The sequence below is a fragment of the Lithobates pipiens genome, unplaced genomic scaffold (assembly GCF_037356315.1).
Source record: "Lithobates pipiens isolate NorthernLeopardFrog02 unplaced genomic scaffold, aLitPip1_a1.2 Scaffold_19, whole genome shotgun sequence".
Taxonomy (NCBI): Eukaryota; Metazoa; Chordata; class Amphibia; order Anura; family Ranidae; genus Lithobates; species Lithobates pipiens.
The window spans coordinates 39987688-40011062 of record NW_027507764.1 but is presented as its reverse complement, the minus strand read 5'-3'; the positions used below and the strand labels follow the sequence as shown (position 1 = coordinate 40011062).

General features: G+C 46.5%; 1 protein-coding gene across 2 annotated transcripts in view; it reads right to left on the bottom strand.

Annotated features, from left to right (window-relative positions):
- Nucleotides 1–13839, bottom strand: part of MINDY4 (MINDY lysine 48 deubiquitinase 4) — a 99867-nt gene extending 86028 nt beyond the window's left edge. The window contains exons 1-3 of one of the 2 annotated variants that reach the window (XM_077490667.1): nt 13675–13839; nt 8497–8616; nt 2955–3184 (exon numbers count right to left, since the gene is read on the bottom strand). In XM_077490667.1, the coding sequence (XP_077346793.1) occupies nt 2955–3184; nt 8497–8616; nt 13675–13734 (410 nt within the window). In that variant the 5' untranslated portion in view covers nt 13735–13839. Of the gene's footprint in view, nt 1–2954; nt 3185–8496; nt 8617–13663 lie in introns of both variants that reach the window. The other variant, XM_077490668.1, reaches the window with a different exon arrangement.
- Between the last annotated feature and the right edge of the window lie 9536 nt (nt 13840–23375).

Below are 23375 nucleotides of genomic sequence, written 5' to 3'. Positions count from 1 at the left end.
TAGCACATTTTCCTTCGGAAAATCCGACCGTGTGTATGGGGCATAATAGTATATACAGTATATCTCTCCTCTAATAGTATATACAGTACATCTCCTCTAATAGTATATACAATTTATCTCTCCTCTAATAGTATATACAGTACATCTCTCCTCTAATAGTATATACAGTACATCTCTCCTCTAATAGTATATACAGTACATCTCTCCTCTAATAGTATATACAGTACATCTCTCCTCTAATAGTATATACAGTATACCTCTCCTCTAATAGTATATACAGTACATCTCTCCTCTAATAGTATATACAGTATACCTCTCCTCTAATAGTATATACAGTACACCTCTCCTCTAATAGTATATACAGTACATCTCTCCTCTAATAGTATATACAGTACATCTCTCTTCTAATAGTATATACAGTATATATCTCCTCTAATAATATATACAGTTGATCTCTCCTCTTATGTCCCATACACACGGTCGGACATCCCGACCACAAAATCTGTCTGATTTTTTTCCGACGGATTTTGGCCGAAACTTGTGTTGCATACAACACAAGTCGGGACTATAAACGGGCCAGTAGCCAATAGCTTTCGTCTCTTCGTTTATTCTGAGCATGCGTGGCACTTTGTCCGTCGGAATGGTCTACACACAATCGGAATTTATGTGATCGGATTTTGTTGTCGGAAAATTTTAGATCTTGCTCTTAAACTGCGTCGGAAAATCAGACGGAAAAAGTCAGATGGAGCCCACACACGGTCAGATCTTCCCACAACATGATCCGATCGTACATTTTCCGTCTGAAAATCCGACCGTGTATATGGGGCATAATAGTATATACAGTATATCTCTCCTCTAATAGTATATACAGTATATTTCTTCTAATAGTATATACAGTACATCTCCTCTAATAGTATATATCATCTCTAATAGTATATACAGTATATATCCCCTCTAATATATACAGTATCTCTCTTCTGTCTGTTTTTCTCAGAGTGGATTCGATATTTTGCTCCCTAACCATATAGTTGGTTATTTATATTTACCACTGTGTAGAGATATTTAAGAATAAATTGCCTTTTTTTAAACTTTACATATTAACTAAATTATACACCACACTTTTTTTTTTAAGGTTATTAACCGATTAATCAAATAATCTAAACAATAAATCGGCCAACTAATCGATTATGAAAATAATCGTTAGTTGCAGCCCTACTTATATATACGCGATTCGGCGCAGAGGTGGCGCCCTGTAATGGTAAGACTGCTATAGGACGGACCTTAAACAGTTAATCGATCAGCTGTCATATGTGCTCCAACCTGGGAGACTGGAAATGGCACCAGACTGTAGAAAAACACACAGCAACTAGCACCATGCAATCCTGTGCAGGTATTGCATTTTTTACATTTAGGGTGTTGATAGCTTTGCACTGACACCTGCTGTGCAGTGTGTTTTGAGGAAACGCGTACTGAATGCTGGCCTCCAGAGCTGCCTTCTGGTGTGGACTGGCCCTAGGGCCATATCCACTGGGAGAGACACAGCCCAGGAGATTACAGGGGTGAACCCAAGGGTGGAGCAGAGAGGATGGGAGGAGGAGCAGCCTGATGTACTGCGGAGCTTACTGGAAGCTATGTGGGTATATAGGAGACGCAGAGGAGCACAGAAGTGCGTATGACAGGAACAAAATTGCACGGCGGTATGCTGGAGACAGCGGGGAGGATGGATGGGAGACACGGAGGAGCACAGGGCCAGGACAAAGGGTGGGCAGGAGGAGCGGCTGACCTGGGCACTGTGGTATCATGTAGGGGGGGGGGGGGCACCACAAGGGGTTTGGGGATTTGTGTTGAGAAGGGGAATTTGGGGGACAGCAGACAGTAAGAACTGTCCTAGGAGGACAAATTTGGGGAGGTGTGCTAGGAGTGGTGATTTGGGGGGGGATTCGTGTTGGGAAGGGTATGTGCTATAAAAGTAACATGGTAAAAGGGGAAATATTTTCTTTTGGGGGGTTGTGCTTTGTGGATTTTTTTTGGGGGGGGGGGGGTAGGGATTTTTCTTAACATATAATGCACAAAATGCTCATATAACTTGGGGGGGCGCAATTAGACATGTTCGCCCAGGACTCTAGATGGCATTGTCTCGGCACTGGAGGAGCACATGGGTGCACTCAGGACAATGGTGGCACACAGGGGCATGCAGGAGGCCAAGAGCGCACAGGTACACTTGAGGGAACAGGCAGATAGAGACACCACTGGGAATCGGGTGGCTCTGGTGACACAAGGATACTGGAGAAAATAGGAGTGGGGGGGACTGAAGCCCAGGAGGCAAAGAGGACACTGGCACTTGGGAGGCACTAGAGTGACTGTAGGTGACACTTGAAAGACTCTGAAAGCGTGGTGACTGAGGCATGGTGATGCGTTGCCCAGTAAAAAAAAATTCAATAAAATCTGTTCACACCACATACTTCATTTTAGACCCATCAAGGTCATCATCGGGTCTCTATGCTTCTCTATGTCATGCAGGCAAATCACGGCAGTATAATGTACATAGCTTCCTGCAAACAGCACTGCGCCTCAATACTCCTCATCCCCGATGCAAGCAGTAGGCTGGCTCATGGGAAGAGTAATGCAAATATCAAAGTCTTGATGTGTGGGTATCAGCTTGCAGATGTGGGCATTCCTAGGCAGGCTGTATGGGCATGCAGGCTGCCCAAGGTGCTTCTGAGCCTCAAAGAATAAAAGAAATGAAATCAAAACGAACGAAAGGGGCCGACCAAAAGCCTATATGGTTGTCTTCCAGCCAGGAAAAGGTGCAGGCTCTGATTTGCTGCAGTTTCAAATGCACATTGTGAGAAGCTCACAGTGTGCAGTGAAATCAGAGCAAGACATATAAAGAAATAAGCCTGTACAACCGTGCAAGACTGAAAGCAGGCTGGAATTCAGCTTTAAACACTTACTTGTGGGATAAAATTTGACTTGTCTCAGATACAGCACAGCTGCTACCGCTTTCCTCATCCGACAGGTCACACACAGCCAGGTTTGAGCTCACGGCTGCTTTCCTCTGGTGCCCTTGGGTAAATAACTTGGCGCTCTCCGCATTCTGTTCTCCTTCCATTTTCAATGTTTTCTTATCAAGAAAATGCTTTGTCATTATTTCCAGGTATGTTTTTAGGGGGTTCTCAGCCAACTGTTAGAAGGAAGAATTAAATAAATAAATAAATAAAAAAACAAACAAACAAAACACACATATTTAAATAGGAATCGGTCACTAAAATTAATCACTTTACCCCCCTTCATTTTTTTGCTATATGGCACTGTGTTATCTTAAATAGGAACTGCAGTCTGCTCACATAATTTGTAATAAAAACATTTTTGGCATTCTGAAGCTTCCCTCCAACCACTTTGCATATTATTTTATATATACTATGATTCCATAGCTCCCAACTGTCCCTGATTTGGAGGGACTGTCCCTGATTTGGAACACAGTCCCTCTTTCCTCCTCTGTTGTCCCTCATTTTGGTCTGATCTATATAGTTGTATATAAAATGCATTATATATATATATATATATATATATTAATTTTTCAAAAAGTGTTTCCCAGTGCTAAATCTTTTATAAAATTTCTAAATTACTGCATCTATAAATTTCAAAAGCCAGTATAAATAAATAGTAGTGGTAAAAAAAAAACAGAGGGGGGAGAGAGAGAGAGAGCGGGGAGAGAGAGAGGGGGGGGAGAGGTGGGGGAGAGAGAGAGAGAGAGAGAGAGGGGGGGAGGAGAGAGAGAGGAGAGAGAGAGGAGAGAGAGGGAGGAGAGGAGAGAGAGGGAGGAGAGGAGAGAGAGGGAGGAGAGGAGAGAGAGGGAGGAGAGAGAGAGAGAGAGAGGAGGAGAGAGAGAGAGAGAGGGAGAGAGAGAGAGAGGGAGAGAGAGAGAGAGAGAGAGGGGAGAGAGAGAGGGGGAGAGAGAGAGGGGGAGAGAGAGAGGGGGAGAGAGAGAGGGGGAGAGAGAGAGGGGGAGAGAGAGAGGGGGAGAGAGAGAGGGGGAGAGAGAGAGGGGGAGAGAGAGAGGGGGAGAGAGAGAGGGGGAGAGAGAGAGGGGGAGAGAGAGAGAGAGAGAGAGAGAGAGAGAGAGAGAGAGAGAGAGATGCACGATGTCATAAGCCTAGGCTAATGACCAGACAAGAAACAAGAAGTGGGCCATATAAGATATTCACTGGCAGAAAAAATATATTTTTTTACTATCCAAAGTTAAACCAATAACAAGGGCAGAAGATTTAATAGATGGAAAGATTAAAAAATGACTGAAGGTCCGCTTTAACTGACAATTGCGCGGTCGTACGACACTCTACCCAAATAAAACGTATGTCCTTTTTTTCCCCACAAATAGAGCTTTCTTTTAGTGGTATTTGATCACCTTCTGCGGTTTTTATTTTTTGTGCTATAAACAAAAAAAGAAGACTGTCAAAAAAAAAAAGAAGCAAAAAAAAAAAAAATTCTTCATAAATATGTATTCTGCTACATATTTTTGGTAAACAAAATCTCAATAAGTGTATATTGATTCGTTTGCGCAAAAGTTATAGCGTCTACAAACTATGGGATATATGCTGAAATTTTATTTTATTTTTTATACTAGTAATAGCGGAGATCAGTGACTTAAAGTGGTGTTGCACATAAAAATAAAAAAAATTCACCAAAATTCCTAAAAAAAATAATAATAAAAAAAAAATATTTGGAATTATTATTTTTTTTAACTCACCTCTAAATGCCTGTTGCTGGGGGGTCCCCCGTAGTCTGCCTCCTTCAGTGCCTGGGCTCTTGATGTCACTTCCCCTCAGCGCAGGAAGGGCTCAGCTCTGCCCACTACCTCCTGTCAGCCATCTGGGACACATAACAGGTCCCAGATGACTGTACGGCCAATCACGGCGCGCGGCGCTGTTCGTGCATGGGCAGTCGGTGCCCGGCTGTGAAGCCACAGCCGGGTGCCCACAGTTAGAATGCCGGCACCGCCGAGCGGAGGGAGGGGTACGAGCGGGGCTTCGTTCCCCCGCATTGCTGGACTCTGGGACAGATAAATGTCCGATTATTAAAAGTCAGCAGCTGCAGTATTTGTAGCTGCTGACTTTTATTTATTTATTTATTTTTTAGGGGAACTCCTCTTTAAAGCGGGACTGCAATATTGCGGCGGACATTCTGACACTTTGTGGGAACCAGTGACACTAATACAATGATCAGTGCTAAAAATATACACTATCACTGTACTAAAGACACTGGCTAGGAAGAGGTTAAACATCTAGGGCAATCAAAGGGTTAAATGCCTGCCTAACCAGTGTTTATGTGTACACTGTGTGCTGCTTTTACTAAGAAACGTGCTGGATTTTATTCCCTGCTTTGCAGGGAAACAAAATCCATCACATCTCCGCTGACAGGACAGAGCTCTGCCTTGCTTACATATGAGCTCTGTTCTGTCATTCTCCTCACTGATCAGTGGGTGCCGGCAGACATCCATTGGCTGGCACCCGCTGATCGGCTTCTGCTGTGACTAATCACAGCAAAAGCGGCGCACCCCCCACCTGGATGCGGCAGGTCACGCGATAGGTGCGCGATCCGGCACAGGAGTGTCACTTACTGCTTATTGACAAAAAGAAGTGCAACTTTAAAATATATTTTTAAAAAAACTGTAAATTCTCCTGGCTGTAATGCCATTTCCCATATTACCAACGTTAAATATTAAGAAGAAATAAATAAGAAAAGCCTTTTTCTTAATTCGTTTTTCCTTTCAGCAGCTTAGTAGATGCCCCCCTACTTATTCTTATGTGGTAGTGGCATACATGTTTAACCATTTGCGCTCTGGAATGCTTTACCCCCCTCATGACCAGACCATTTTTTTTTGCAGTTCAGCACTGCACTACTTTAACCACTTGCCTACTGGGCACTTAAACCCCCCTCCTGCCCAGACCAATTTTCAGCTTTCGGTGCTCTCACACTTTGAATGACAATTACTCAGTCATGTAACACTGTACCCAAATTAATTTTTTGTCCTTTTTTCCCCACAAATAGAGCTTTCTTTTGGTGGTATTTGATCACCTCTGGGGTTTTTTTATTTTTTGTGCTATAAATGAAAAAAGACCGAAAATTTTGAAAAAAAAAACCCACGTTTTTCCTTGTTTCTGTGATAAAATTTTGCAAATTACCGTATATACTCGAGTATAGGCCGACCCGAATATAAGCCGAGGCCCCCAATTTACCCCCAAAAAAACTGGCAAACTTATTGACTCGTGTATAAGCCGAGGGTGAGACATGCCTGTCCATCCCTGTGTGTGTGTCCGTCCATCCCTGTGTGTCCGTCCATCCCTGTGTGTCCGTCCATCCCTGTGTGTCCGTCCATCCATCCCTGTGTGTGTGTGTGTCCATCCATCCATCCATCCCTGTGTGTGTGTGTCTCCATCCATCCATCCATCCATCCATCCCTGTGTGTGTGTGTCTCCATCCATCCATCCATCCATCCATCCCTGTGTGTGTGTGTCTCCATCCATCCATCCATCCATCCATCCCTGTGTGTGTGTGTCTCCATCCATCCATCCATCCATCCCTGTGTGTGTGTGTCTCCATCCGTGTGTGTGTGTGTGTGTGTCCAGCCTACCTGTGTCCCGAGCCTTTGTCCCGAGCCTCCGTCCCGTGTCGTGCCTTGCCTTCGTCCCGTCCCGTCCCGTCCCGTCCTGTCCCGTGCCTTGCCTTGCCTCCGTCCCGTGCCCTCTTCATCGGCGGCCATTGTAAAATTCAAAAGCCGCGCCTCCTCCTTCGCCTGTGATAGGCGGAACACTGAATTTCCCAGCAGCCTGTGTTCCGCCTATCACGGACGTCGTATCATCCTCGTCCGTAGTACGAGGATGAGAAGATGCCCGTGATAGGCGGAACACAGGCTGCTGGGAAATTCAGTGTTCCGCCTATCACAGGCGAAGGCGGAGCCGGAGGCGCGGCTTTTGAATCATAGAATGGCCGCTGTCTGTCTGCTCGACACGCTGATCGAGCGGGCAGACAGCGATGACTCGAGTATAAGCCGAGGGGGGCACTTTCAGCCTCAAAAAAGAGGCTGAAAATCTCGGCTTATACTCGAGTATATACGGTATTAATTTTTCTTCATAAATTTTGGCCACAATTTATACGGCTACATGTCTTTGGTAAAAATAACCCAAATTAGTGGATATTATTTGGTCTTTGTGAAAATTAGAGAGTCTACAAGCTGTGGTGCGAATCGCACAAAATTGATCACATCTGATGTACTGGTTGCCAATCTAATTTCTTGCGACCCGAACAAGTCAGGAAAGTACAAATACCCCCAAATGACCCCTTTTTGGAAAGTAGACATTCCAAGGTATTTAGTAAGAGGCATATTGAGCTTTTTGGTGTTGTCATTTTTTCCCACAATTCTTTGCAAAATGAAGATTTTTTATTTTTTTCCCCCCACAAAATCGTCAGTCTAATAGGTTATTTCTCTCACATGGCATGTGTATACCACAAATGACACCCCAAAACATATTCTGCTACTCCTCCTGAGTATTACAATACCACATGTGTGGGACTTTTTCACAGCCTGGCCACTTAGAGAGGCCCAACATGCAGGGAGCGCCATCAGGTGTTCTAGGAGCATAAATTACACATCTAACTTGTTGACTAACTATTACACTTTTGAAGGCCCTGGAGCACCAGGACAATGACACGTGACGCCGACGTGGCACTGATGTCAGATGACGCTGATACACGGCACTGATGGCGTGTGACACTGATGACAGATGGCACTAATACGTGGCACTGAAGACACCTGACACAGCACAGTGGTGTAGTGGATAGCACTCTCACCTAGCAGTAAAAAGGGTCGCTAGTTCAAATCCCAACCACGACACTACCTGCCTGGAGTTTGCATGTTCTCCCTGTGCCTGCGTGGGTTTCCTCCGGGTACTCCGGTTTCCTCCCACACTCCATGGACATGCAGGTAGGTTAATTGGCTTCTGTCCAAAATTGGCCTTATTATATAAATGGGGGCCTTAGATTGTGGGCTCCTTAAGGGTAGGGACCAATGTGAGTGTGCAATGTACAGGGATAGGGGTAGACACTCACTCAGGTTAAACTGGATGGACTGGTGTCTTTATTCAACCTTACTAACTATGAAACTATGACAGGTGGCACTGTGGACACCTGGCACGTGACACTGACAGATGGCACTGGGGACAGGTGGCACTGGGGACAGATGACACTGATAGGTGGCACTGAGGACAGGTGGCATTGATAGAGGCATGATGGGACTTGTAGTTTTGCAACAGCTGGAGGTCCGCTAATTGCACATCCCTGATCTATGGCCTGCCCTAGGTCGCTATGAGCATATTAGAGACCTGATTCCAACTCCCTCGGTGTGTTCTGGAAGATTACTAAAAGGTACATTGGGGAACCTGTAGGTGTCTGCTTACTACATTAGCAGTTTATTAGCATTATGTTGGTAGTCACTACCTTGTTCTCCTTGTACAAAGAGTCCAAGTGTAACGCGGCCCTCAGCTCATCCCTGCTACTGATGCTGTGCTGCGTGCGTGGCAGTTCTTCATCTAGAGCCGCTCGTGTCTTTTTCAGCCCCTATAGAAACAAAATGACAAAATATATAACAGCAGTAGACAACATAGGGAGGAAGAGACATGGTGGAATTCGTACACTTCAACAGAATTTAATGATATACCCAACTAATCTTAAAAAAAAAAAAAAAAAAATCCCCCCTCCATTTGGTGGAGGGGGGATTATGGTGTGGGGTTGTTTATCAGGGGTTGGACTTGGCCCCTTAGCTCCAGTGAAGGAAACTCTTAAAGCGTCGGCATACCAAGACATTTTGGACAATTTCATGCTCCCAACTTTGTGGGACCAGCTTGGGGATGACCCCTTCCTGTTCCTACATGACTGCACACCAGTGTACAAAGCAAGGTCCATAGAGACATGGATGAGCGAGTTTGAGGTGGAGGAACTTGACTGACATGCACAGAGTCCTGACCTCTACCCAATAGAACACTTTTGGGATGAATTAGAGCGTGACTGCGAGCCAGGCCTTCTTGTCCAACATCAGTGCCTGACCTCACAAACGCTCTTCTGGAAGAATGATCAAACATTCCCATAGACACATTCCTAAAGCCCCATACACACTGTCAGATTTTCTACTGATTTTTTTCCTTCAGATTTACCAAAACGATATAATATGTGGTCAAACCTTAGGAGTTTCAATGTGTATGCAATCAGGCAGGCCCTTCTACTACATGGTTTTGGTAAATCTGAAGACAAAAGTCTGCAGAAAATCTGATGTGTGTATGGGGCTTTAACCTTGTGGACGGCCTTCCCAGAAGAGGTGAAGCTGTTATAGCTGCAGAGGGCGGGCCAACTCAATATTGAACCCTACGGACTAAGACACCATTAAAAGTTCATGTGTCCCAATACTTTTGGTAATATAGTGTATATCTATAGCACTGTAAAGAACAGACAGGTCCCCTTTACTAATACATGACTTTTGGGTAGTAAAGGCAGCTCCTCTAACGAGTAGGAAATAGTTTCATGCGATTGGTTGGATTTTCGGCTCACAAGTGTAGTCAGCATGTAGATTGTGGCCATAGAATTGGAGCGGCAGCAAGGTCAGATTTTGGAAATGACACGGGGTGGTCACATTGGGTGCTTGTTCCACGTGTGATATGTTTCTCACGTTTGAACAGAAACAAGCAGTGTCTGGTGCCCTTCCCCCAATGTGCAATGGTTCCTTCCTAGGTTGCTACAGGACTCGGTAGCGACATAGGGGTCAGAGGAAGAAACCACAGAATGCAACGGGGGACACAGGCATTCAACACTCCTGGGAGCTTCAAATGCCAAATAGCGGCTGTTCCCAAACGAGGAGTGTCCAGAGCATGCTGGGGTTCACCCGAGGAGTGTCCCGGGGCATGCTGGGATTCGGGGCTCCCCCGAGGAGTGTCCCGGGGCATGCTGGGATTCGGGGCTCCCCCGAGGAGTGTCCCGGGGCATGCTGGGATTCGGGGCTCCCCCGAGGAGTGTCCCGGGGCATGTTGGGATTTGGGGCTCCCCCGAGGAGTGTCCCGGGGCATGCTGGGATTCGGGGCTCCCCCGAGGAGTGTCCCGGGGCATGTTGGGATTTGGGGCTCCCCCGAGGAGTGTCCCGGGGCATGCTGGGATTCGGGGTTCCTCCGAGGAGTGTGCCGGGACATGCTGGGATTTGGGGCTCCCCCCGAGGAGTGTCCCGGGGCATGCTGGGATTCGGGGCTCCCCCCCAGGAGTGTCCCGGGGCATGCCGGGATTCAGGATTCCCCCTAGGAGTGTCCCGGGGCATGCTGGGATTCGGGGCTCCCCCCCGAGGAGTGTCACGGGGCATGCTGGGATTTGGGGTTCCCCAGAGCAGTGTCCTGGGCATGCTGGGATTTGGGGTTCCCCCGAGGAGTGTCCCGGGGCATGCCGGGATTCAGGATTCCCCCTAGGAGTGTCCCGGGGCATGCTGGGATTCGGGGCTCCCCCCCGAGGAGTGTCACGGGGCATGCTGGGATTTGGGGTTCCCCAGAGGAGTGTCCCAGGGCATGCTGGGATTCGGGGTTCCCCCCAAGGAGTGCCCCGGGGCATGCGAGGATTCGGGATTCCTCCAAGGAGTGTCCCAGTGCATTCTGGGATTCGGGATTCCAAAGAGTGTCCCGGGGCATGCTGGGATTCCCCCAAGGAGTGTCCCGGGGCATGCTGGGATTCGGGGCTCCCCCGAGGAGTGTCCCGGGGCATGCTGGGATTCGGGGCTCCCCCGAGGAGTGTCCCGGGGCATGTTGGGATTTGGGGCTCCCCCCGAGGAGTGTCCCGGGGCATGCTGGGATTCGGGGTTCCTCCGAGGAGTGTGTCGGGACATGCTGGGATTTGGGGCTCCCCCCGAGGAGTGTCCCGGGGCATGCTGGGATTCGGGGCTCCCCCCCAGGAGTGTCCCGGGGCATGCCGGGATTCAGGATTCCCCCTAGGAGTGTCCCGGGGCATGCTGGGATTCGGGGCTCCCCCCCAGGAGTGTCCCGGGGCATGCCGGGATTCAGGATTCCCCCTAGGAGTGTCCCGGGGCATGCTGGGATTCGGGGCTCCCCCCCAGGAGTGTCCCGGGGCATGCCGGGATTCAGGATTCCCCGAGGAGTGTCCCGGGGCATGCTGGGATTCAGGGTTCCCCCGAGGAGTGTCCCGGGGCATGCCAGGATTCGGGATTTCCCCGAGGAGTGTCCCGGGGCATGCCAGGATTCAGGATTCCCCCGAGGAGTGTCCCGGGGCATGCCAGGATTCAGGATTCCCCCGAGGAGTGTCCCGGGGCATGCTGGGATTCGGGATTCCCCCAAGGAGTGTCCCGGGGCATGCTGGGATTCGGGGTTCCTCCGAGGAGTGTCCCGGGGCATGCTGGGATTTGGGATTCCCCCGAGGAGTGTCCCGGGGTATGCTGGGATTTGGGATTCCCCCGAGGAGTGTCCCGGGGCATGCTGGGATTCTGGGTTCCTCCGAGGAGTGTCCCGGGGCATGCTGGGATTCTGGGTTCCTCCGAGGAGTGTCCCGGGGCATGCTGGGATTCGGGGTTCCTCCGAGGAGTGTCCCGGGGCATCCCGGGATTCGGGGTTCCCCCGAGGAGTGTCCCGGGGCATCCCGGGATTCGGGGTTCCTCCGAGGAGTGTCCCGGGGCATCCCGGGATTCGGGGTTCCTCCGAGGAGTGTCCCGGGGCATCCCGGGATTCGGGGTTCCTCCGAGGAGTGTCCCGGGGCATGCTGGGATTCAGGGTTCCTCCGAGGAGTGTCCCGGGGCATGCTGGGATTCGGGATTCCTCTGAGGAGTGTCCCGGGGCATTCTGGGATTCGGGATTCCCCCGAGAAGTGTCCCGGGGCATGCTGGGATTTCCCCAAAGAGTGTCCCGGGCATGCTGGGATTCAGGGCTCCCCCCCCCCCAGGAGTGTCCCGGGACATGCTGGGATTTGGGACTCCCCCAAGGAGTGTCCCGGGGCATGCCGGGATTCCCCAGAGGAGTGTCCCGGGGCATGCCAGGATTCGGGGTTCCCCTGAGGAGTGTCCCGGGGCATGCTAGGATTTGGGATTCCCCCAAAGAGTGTCCCGGGCATGCTGGGATTCAGGGCTCCCCCCCAGGAGTGTCCCGGGGCATGCTGGGATTTGGGACTCCCCCCAAGGAGTGTCCCGGGGCATGCCGGGATTCCCCAGAGGAGTGTCCCGGGGCATGCTGGGATTCGGGATTCCCCCAAGGAGTGTCCCGGGGCATGCTGGGATTCGGGGTTCCTCCGAGGAGTGTCCCGGGGCATGCTGGGATTCGGGGTTCCTCCGAGGAGTGTCCCGGGGCATGCTGGGATTTGGGATTCCCCCAAGGAGTGTCCCGGGGCATGCTGGGATTTGGGATTCCCCCAAGGAGTGTCCCGGGGCATGCTGGGATTCGGGGTTCCTCCGAGGAGTGTCCCGGGGAATGCTGGGATTCGGGGTTTCTCCGAGGAGTGTCCCGGGGCATGCTGGGATACGGGGTTCCTCCGAGGAGTGTCCCGGGGCATGCTGGGATTCGGGGTTCCTCCGAGGAGTGTCCCGGGGAATGCTGGGATTCGGGGTTCCTCCGAGGAGTGTCCCGGGGCATGCTGGGATTTGGGATTCCTCCGAGGAGTGTCCCGGGGCATGCTGGGATTCGGGGTTCCTCCGAGGAGTGTCCCGGGGCATGCTGGGATTCGGGATTCCTCTGAGGAGTGTCCCGGGGCATTCTGGGATTCGGGATTCCCCCGAGAAGTGTCCCGGGGCATGCTGGGATTCGGGGTTCCTCCGAGGAGTGTCCCGGGCATGCTGGGATTCAGGGCTCCCCCCCCCAGGAGTGTCCCGGGGCATGCTGGGATTCGGGGTTCCTCCGAGGAGTGTCCCGGGGAATGCTGGGATTCGGGGTTTCTCCGAGGAGTGTCCCGGGGCATGCTGGGATTCGGGGTTCCTCCGAGGAGTGTCCCGGGGCATGCTGGGATTCGGGGTTCCTCCGAGGAGTGTCCCGGGGAATGCTGGGATTCGGGGTTCCTCCGAGGAGTGTCCCGGGGAATGCTGGGATTCGGGGTTCCTCCGAGGAGTGTCCCGGGGAATGCTGGGATTCGGGGTTCCTCCGAGGAGTGTCCCGGGGAATGCTGGGATTCGGGGTTCCTCCGAGGAGTGTCCCGGGGCATGCTGGGATTTGGGATTCCTCCGAGGAGTGTCCCGGGGCATGCTGGGATTCGGGGTTCCTCCGAGGAGTGTCCCGGGGCATGCTGGGATTCGGGATTCCTCTGAGGAGTGTCCCTGGGCATTCTGGGATTCGGGATTCCCCCGAGAAGTGTCCCGGGGCATGCTGGGATTCGGGGTTCCTCCGAGGAGTGTCCCGGGCATGCTGGGATTCAGGGCTCCCCCCCCCAGGAGTGTCCCGGGGCATCCCGGGATTCGGGGTTCCTCCGAGGAGTGTCCCGGGGCATGCTGGGATTTGGGACTCCCCCAAGGAGTGTCCCGGGGCATGCTGGGATGTGACATACATTAGTTGCTATGGGTGACGGTATATCCGGGGTGCCGTAATACTCCATACATGGTAATATACGGTGTGACCCGATGTTCCCGGTACACGAGGACTGACACACTCACTGGACCGTCACCTTCCTGCTGAGGAACTCTCTGATGAGGGAAGCCGTCACCTCCTCCGTCCGGGGGCTCATCTCTATCAGGCCGTGTTTAGGCCCGGGTTACCAGGGCGTTCTGTTACCATGGAGACAGTCAAGGCAGGATACCCGACGGCTCCGTACGCCACGCATGCTCAGTCCTCTGCTACGCATCCACGTGGTACAGCCCCGCCCTCCGTTCAAACGCCGCACGGTGCCCGCCCCCAATCATGAGACTCAGGCGCTGATTGGCTCCCTCTGCTGCCAACCACCACGTGCAGTGCTGGGAGGGGGATGGGTTGGTGGTGACCCCCGGAGCTTACTTCCTGACAGCGGAGTCACCCCTCCACCCTAATGGGAGCATTGAGGGGATCACTGAGCTGACATCCCCAACATCTCCTGATAAACGATGGGAAATACGTTCTAATAATATATAATAATACTTTATAATCATTTACAGTACAATATGTATAATAATATATAATACTTTATAATGATATACAGTATAATAATACTTATTAATGTATAACAATACTAATTGTTATACATAATAATATGTAATAATACCTATAACAATATTTTATACAAATATATATTTTCTAATAATATATAATAATGATTTATAATACTTAAAAATAATACTTTATAATTTATATTAATACTGCAATATAATATATAAAATAACACTTTTTAAGAATATATAACAATGTGTGATAATATATAATAATACTTTATAATAATATATAATACTATATATAATACTGCTTTATAATAATATGTAATAATACTTTATAATAATAAATACTATATATATATATAATACTGCTTTATAATCATATGTAATAATACTTTAATATATATATATTAATACTTTTTAAACAATAATAACAAATAAAACTTTTTAAGAATATATACTAATACTGTGTAATAATATATCATATTTTATAATAATATAAAGTACATATAATACTTTATAACAAAATACAGTACAATAATACCCTATAATAATATATAATAATATAGTACTGTATATAATAATATATGATATGGTGTAATAATATATAATAATGTTTTATAATAATATACAATATAATAATGCTTCATAATAATACTTTATAATAATGTATACAAATACTGTAAAATAAGATATAACGCATTTCAAGAATATAATAATATATATAAATGCTTTTATAATAACTATTTATAATACTATATATTAATACTGTGTAATATATAATAATGCTTTATAATAATTTGTCATAATACTCAAATATATATTAGTACTTTATAACCACATGCAGTATAATAATGTGTAATAATACATTTTAAGAATATATAATAATAATAATAATATAAAATGCTTTATAATAACACCTTATAATAATATATATTAATACTGTGTAATATTATATAATAATGCTTTATAATAATTTGTCATAATACTTGAATATATATTAGTACTTAAGAAAATGTGCAGTATAATAATACTGTATAATAATGTGTAATAATACTTTTTAAGAATATATAATAATGCTTTATAATACTTTATAATAATTTATAAAAAATACTGTAAAATAAGATATAATAATACATTTTAAGAATATATAATAATATCAATAATAATAATATATAAGCATGCTTTATAATAACAACTTATAATAATATGTATTAATACTGTTTATTAATAATGCTTTATAATAATATGACATAATACTTGAATATATGTGACTACTTTATAACCATATGCAGTTTAATAATACTGTATAATAATGTGTAACAATACTTTATAATAATACTTTTTCAAGAATATATAATAATGCTTTATAAAAATAATAATATCAATTTAATATATAATAATACTTTGTAATAATATATTAGAGTAGACCAATAATGATGAAAGGGTAGTAACAGCCAGGCACATAACATATTGATTTTGGTGGCAGCCAGGCAACTGTCATTGTCAGAAATGGCAGAGCTGGTGTCTTACTTGTAATAAGTTACGCATTTAAGAAGTTCTGGAAAGGCGCAGAGACTACAGGGCAGAGGGGAGAGCTCTGCACTGCTTATAAAGGCCCTGATAGTCTGCCCATCTCTACTCATCACTGGGATTTGTTTATAAACAAAGCCAGCAATCACATATCTATTTTTTCTCAATACATGGTTGAAATTCTAAGTACAACTAACTTTTCATTTTAAATGAAATGAGGGAGGGTTATAACCTCTGTCCGTTTTTCTTTTTCTTTCCACATATATTTCCCATGGGGGAGATTTCCCTTTACTTCATATCCCATAATCAAAATAGGAAGTGAGGAAATCCCTCCAAAGTGAAAGAATCTCGGAGTGTCACCAGAAATAGTGTCCCCATTGGAAGATCTCCTATTCTATTCCTGCTCTGCTCACAATCCAGAATTCGGGGTTCTCCTTCACTTTCAGTGATAGCAGTCACCAGGACAAACAGAGAGGGTGAATCTCTCTAACGGGGGACACAGACAGCAATAAAAACTGACAGGGGGGTCTAATCCCTCTCCACTCTATCCAATACTATAAAAAGTCTTGCCTGTAGTCATACTTTAATACCTTCCTGTCCAGCCCCGGTGTCCCTTTAACTGGTTCCCGACTGGCTCACGCAGATTTACTGCGACACGATGGCTCTCCTGGACAAAATCCCGTATAAATATATGGGTTTCCCTAAAAGAGCCGCCAGAGGGCGCACACATCCCTGTCCTGTCAGAGGAGAGGAGACAGATCGTGTGTTCCTACTAAGTAGGAACAACCATCTGTCTCCTCTCCTAGTCAGTCCCCTCCCCTCACAGTTAGAACACACCAAGGGAACACACTTAACCCCTTCATCGCCCTCTAGTGTTAACGCCTTCCCTGCCAGTGACACTTACACAGTGAACAGTGCATATTTTTAGCACTGATCGCTCTATAAATATCACTGGTCCCAAAAATGTGTCAAAAGTGTCCGATCTGTGCTCCGCAATACCACTAACAATCGCAGATCATCGCCATTACTAGTAAAGAAAAAAAAAATAATAATAAAAATGCCATAAATCTTTCCCTTAGTTTGTAGACGCTATAACCTTTGCGCAAACCAATCAATATACGCTTATTGCGTTTTTTTTTTTAACCAAAAATATGTAGAAGAATACGTATCGGCCTAAACCGATGAAGAAATTCGTTTTTTTTAACATTTTTTTGGGGATATTTATTATTGCAAAGAGCAAAAAATATATATATTTTTTTTTCAAAATTGTCAGTCTTTTTTTGTTTATAGTGCAACAAAAACAAAAAAAACGAAGAGGTGATCAAATACCACCAAAAGAAACGTTTATTTGTGGGAAAAAAGGACATAAATTGTACCAAAAATATGTAGAAGAATATATATTTATCGGCCTAAACTGATTAGGAAAGATGTTTTTTAAAAAACATTTTTTGGGATATTTATGATAGCAAAAAGTAGGGGGTGTGGCCAGATGTGAGGAAGGCAGGGCGTGTTTCCCGGGAGCTCCACCTCTCTCCCGCACAGCTACCTGTTTTTAGGAGCTTTCCTGCCCGCTTTTCGGTGGCGGCGGTACCGGACCTTATTGCAGCCCTCCTGGGCATGAAAAAGGGAGCATTTAAATCTGGGCATCAGACGCCGAGGAGCCAGCGCCGGACCCGCTCCACGCGAGGCCCAGAAGGAGGCTCCGCCTCCGCCATCTTGTCATCTCCTCACTCAACTTAAGAGCGCCAGGAAGATGGCAAACCCGGCTGCAGCACATGATTCTGGCTCTGGAAGTTCCCTGTCTGCCTCTCCTGAGCAGGAGAATGTTCAACGTGCCATCACCAGACCCATCCTGGAAGCGATCGATGCCAGCGAGGCGGCGGTGATGGTGAGCATTGGTCAGTGCACACTAATCCGCTATGATCTGGATAAGATAAGAGGCGGACTCATAGTAGCTTACAAACAATAGGATAATTTGGTGAACTCAGGATATGGCTGTATACTACTGGCAACAATGGGGTGGGCTGGGCGATCAAACTGGGCAATAAAATAAGTCCATATATGTCAATATGTCCATGTTTGGAGAATAATTTGGGGACAAATGGCACTGACAGGTGGCACTGGGGACAGACAGCACAGACAGGTGGCACTGGGGACAGGTGGCACTGATAGGTGGCACTGGAAACAGATGGCACTGGGGGACAGGTGGCACTAGGGACAGATGGCACTGACAGTTGCTACTGGGGACAGATGGCGCTGACAGGTGGCACTGGGGACAGAAGGCACTGACAGGTGGCACTGGGGACAGATGGCACTGACAGGTGGCACTGGGGACAGATGGCACTGACAGGTGGCACTGGGGACAGATGGTACTGACAGGTAGCACTGGGGACAGCTGGCACTGGGGACAGATGGCGGTGGCACTAGGGACAGATGGCACTGATAGGTGGCACTGGGGACAGATGGCACTGACAGGTGGCACTGGGGACAGGTGGCCCTGGGGACAGGTGGCACTGACAGATGGCACTGGGGACAGGTGGCACTGGGGACAGATGACACTGACAGGTGATACTGGGGACAGGTGGCACTGGGGACAGATGGCACTGGGGACAGGAGGCACTTACAGGTGGCACTGGGGACAGATGGCACTGACATGTGGTACTGGGGACAGGTGGCACTGGGGACAGATGGCACTGACAGGTGGCAATGCGGACAGATGGCACTGACAGGTGACACTGGGGACAGATGGCATTGACAGGTGGCACTGGGGACAGATGGCATTGACAGGTGGCACTGGGGACAGATGGCACTGTGGGCATTTAGTGTTCACTCACAATCTGCAGCACAGGTCGCTCTCCCTCCTCACACGCTGTCTCTGTGTGAGGAGGGAGAGCCAGCGATGAGAGATGATCTCGTATGTTTACATGAGTTCATCTCTCATTGGACACGCCAATCGAGTGCTAAATGGCCGCTGTGATTGGCCGCTTAGCACAATCTCTGATTGCCTGTGTCCAATCTTCCCAGGTGCACGCCCGCGGCGACGTGCGGGGAATGAGTAAACAGGAGGACGTCCAGGGATGCCCTCCTGGAAATTGAGCGCCGTGCTGTAGCCGTCTTTTGGCTATAGCGCGGACGCCTAGTGTTTAAATGTGAGATTTGGGGTCAAAAAGACCTCAGATCTCATATTTACACTAAAATGCAATAATAATAAATAAAAAAATGTAATTTCAATTGTAATTTCTTTTGAAAAATGTCCCTTTAAGAGCTATGGGCGGAAGTCCATGTTAATTCCAGGTTGTGAGGCAACAAAACATGGAAAATGCCACCCACAGCTCATTGGTCTGGCATTGATGGTTGTCTTCCAGGTTTGGCCAAACATTGGCTCATACCAGAGCCAAAACCAAGCTTATCCCTATTACTAAATTGTAAGGGGGGGTAAAGAAATATTACAACCTTAACCCCTACGCGCCGACTGTACTTGGCTTGAAGGGGTTAAATCGGGGTAATGCGTGCAGCTGCAGGCATCACCCCGGTACCGTTTTCTAGAGCCAGCGGTTGGCTTTTTAATGATAACAACCGATGCAGCTAAAAGCCATTCTGCTGTTATGCTAAAGGAGAGGGAAGAGATGTCCTCCCCTCCCCCTTCCGCCGCTCTTCCTGGGCCTCCCCGTCCCACCAGGAGACCCGATGCACCAGCCGGCACGTCCGCCGCCTAGGCTGGGACCCGAACGAAGCCGGATTTGGCTTTGATCAGTCTCCGATGTAAAATCCCGGGAAGCGAGGTCACAACGTCACTTCCGATTTACACGGCTGCCAATAAAAAAAAAAAAAAAATGACAGTATTCAGAATTGCCGAGTTTAGTGATCTGAATACTTTAAGTGCAAAGGAGGGATTTGGGGACCCCCCCCCCCCCCAATCCCTCCATAAGGAGTACCTGTCACCACCTATTACTGTCACAAAGGGATATTGACATTCCTTCTGACAGCAAATAAAAGTGATCAGAATTTTAAGTTTTTTTTAACCACTTCCCGACCAGCGCACGACGATGTACGTCGACAGAATGGCACGGGCAGGAATATTGGCGTACAGGTACGTCCAATATTCAATGCCGCCCTGCCATCGGGAGCATGCCGCCGGCGGCGCGCTCCCACACTGGTCGGGACCCCCGTGAGTCTGGTCGCGGGACCCGCGGACTCGATCGCCGCGGGCATCCCCGCGATCGTCTCACGGAGCGGCCGAATGGAGGAAATGCTGTGTAAACAACATTTCTCCATTCTGCCTAGCAACTAGTGACGCTGATCTCTGCTCCATGTGATTGGAGCAGAGATCAGGGTTCACTAAATGAAAGCCCAACCCCCCCACAGTTAGTAACACACCCCTAGGAACACTTAACCCCTACACTGCCACTCACTGGTTAACCCTTTCACTGCCAGTGTCATTTACACAGGAATCACTGCATTTATATACAGTAGCAGTGATTACTGTATAAATGACAATGGTCCCAAAAATGTGTCAAAAATGTCCGATGTGTCCCCCACAATGTCGCAGTCACAATAAAAATCGCTGATCGCCGCCATTACTAGTAAAAAAAATAAATAATAAAAAATTATTAATAAAAATGCTATAAAACTATCCCTATTTTGTAAACGCTATAACTTTTGCGCAAACCAATCAATAATCGCTTATTGCGATTTTTTTTTACCAAAAATATGTAGAAGAATACATATCGGCCTAAACTGAGGGAAAAAAATGTTTTTTTATATATTTTTGGGGGATATTTATTATAACAAAAAGTAAAAAATAATGCATTTTTTTTCAAAATTGTCGCTCTATTTTTGTTTATAGCGCAAAAAATAAAAACTGCAGGGGTGATCAAATACCACCAAAAGAAAGCTCTATTTGTGGGAAAAAAAGGACGTCAATTTTGTTTGAGAGCCACGTTGCAGGACCGCGCAATTGTCAGTTAAAGCGACGCAGTGCCGAATCGCAAAAAGTGGTCTGGTCTTTGACCAGCAAAATGGTCCGGTCTGCAAGTGGTTAAAGGGACAGTGTAAAAAAAAAAAAAAAAGCGCCCCCGTTCCTCCGTGCTCACGCAACAAAGAAAACGCATACGTGAGTCGCGTCCGCAAATGTAATCGGTGCTCAAATTACACATGTGAGGTATCGCCACGATCGCCAGAGTGAGAGCAAGAAGTCTAGCAAAAGACCTCCTCTAAAACTCTAACCTGGGAAATAGAAAAAGGAAAAGCACTCACAATGCCCCATCCGTATGCGTGGTAGGTATTCTCTTTTTTTTACATTTCACGACATTGCTCTTAGTGCTCATGCACACGGACGTTTTAAAAAACTGGCTGCAAAGCTAGCTCCGACACCTGGAAAAATCGGCGTTAAAAAAACACAATTTTTACCGCATTTTGCATTGGCGTTTTTGCGCGTTTTTTAGCATTAGCGTTAAGTAGCGTTTTTTTAAAGAAACACATCTCTTGGCTATAGCACTCAGAAAACAAAGAAAATATGTTACGCGTTTATGCGCGCTTGTGCGTGTATTTTTGCATTTTTCCGCGATTCGCGTTTTTTACAGCTCTAGCTCCGCGCCACGGAACGCACTGGTCCTGGGTTTTTTTTTTTACAGCTTAAAAATGCCTATGCCATTTGCAGCTCAAAAACACCTAGGTGGGCATGAAGCCATAGACCAGTGGTGGCGAACCTTGGCACCCCAGATGTTTTGGAACTACATTTCCCATGATGCTCAACTATACTGCAGAGTGCATGAGCATCATGGGAAATGTAGTTCCAAAACATCTGGGGTGCCAAGGTTTGCCATCACTGCTATAGACTAACATGGACAGGCGTTTTTAAGCTGCAAAAAACGGCTGTAAAAACGTCCGTGTGCATGAGGCCTTAAAAATATATATTATATTTTATTTATAAACGTTTTGCTTTTCATATTTTTTTATCAGAACTTGTTGCGTGCTGTTTAAACCTACTACAGCTTGGTAGACAATCTCCACATATTTGGATTTGTTCTGGTCGTTGTGATATTTGTACTTGAGGCGTAGCCCATCCTAAGGTATTTTTTTTTTTTTTTTACCATTTCCGGTTCTGTGTGTCCCCTTGTCTCTTCTCTCTCTCCTGGATAGTTGAGCACATACTTTTGTAATATAACATACAATGTAAAGTTTCTTGTATATATGCTTTGTTTTGAATTCGAATTTTAATAAATCTCATTTCAGATGAGTGAGATTTATCCTGCTCTTTCTTGTTACGTCTTTGAACCTTTTTCCATGTCCTGAGGAAGCCTTACGGCGAAACGTGTAGAGCTCAATGTACAAATTGTATCATTCTATATGATTTTTAATTGTTTGAACAGTGTTACGATACTATGTATTTTTTTTCAATAAACAATATTTTTTTTGCTATCTTCTCATTTGTTTCCATGCCTTAAAAGTCCGATCTGTGGCTACCTATTTGGTATCCTTCCCCTATGTTCCCAGAAACTCTAACCTGGTAAGCGTCACATTTTTTTTTTCAAGCGTCGCCTATGGAGACTTTTAGGTACCGTAGTTTGTCACCATTCCACGAGCGTGCCGCAATTTCAAACAAAGCATATCTATTTACTCGGCGTAATATCATCTTTAACATTATACAAAAAAATTGGGATAACTCTACTGTTTAGTTTGTTTTTTTAATTCGTGAAAGTGTTTTTTTTTTCCCCCCAAAAAAAATTGCGCTTGAAAGACCGCTGCGAGAATACCGTGTGACATAAAATATTGCAACGATCGCCATTTTATTCTCTCGGGTCTCTGCTAAAAAATTAATAAAAATTATATAATATTTGGGGTTCTAAGTAATTTTCTAGCAAAATATACGGATTTGAACTTGTAAGCAATAAATGTCAGAAATAAGGCTTAGGCATGAAAGGGTTAAACAGCCATAAAAATCTGGCCTCACGTTGGCCGCAGACTATTATACTCTGATAGGTCTGATTTGATAAAGTGATATACCAAACATATCAATAACTGACTGATGCGAGTGCCCACGTGACCAGGGAGAATGTAGGACCGGGTTCACATATGTGCGGCCGCGGTTTCCAGCCCGGGGTCCGGTGCGTTCCTGTTCACTCGTTTAGGCGCGATTTAGATCCAAATGTTTGCTTTGATTTCGCACCTGAACCTGGATCCAAACATGCACAGGACCCCCTTTTTGGAATTGGCACCACGGCCACCACCTGGACATGTGTGAACCGGCCATAGAGAGTCGGTCACACTCGCATGTCATGCGTATTGGATGCGGGGAAAAAAACGAATCCAGTTTGCACATATGTGCACCCAGCCTAAAGGAAATGTTTAGAAAAGCGATTCTGTCCATCCGATGTACCAAACCTGAAACAAAATCTGACTGTATGGAACTGATCTTTAATTGATAATGAAAAAGTACTTTTTGTATTAGTTTTATAAATGACCACCAGGTGGCAGCACTTTTCTACAGTTTTCTTAGGTCTGGGACAGTCTCACTATTTTGTATTAGTTTTATTATTAAACACCAGGTGGCAGCACTTCTCCACACGTCCAAGGCCTGCCATGTCTCGGTATGTAACAGTTGCATTAGATATAAAGATCAATAAAAGTCACTTTGTCAATGCAGCTCAATCCAAACAACAAAAAATTAATAAATGAACATTTTGCATCCGTAGAACTTTCAGGTGATTCA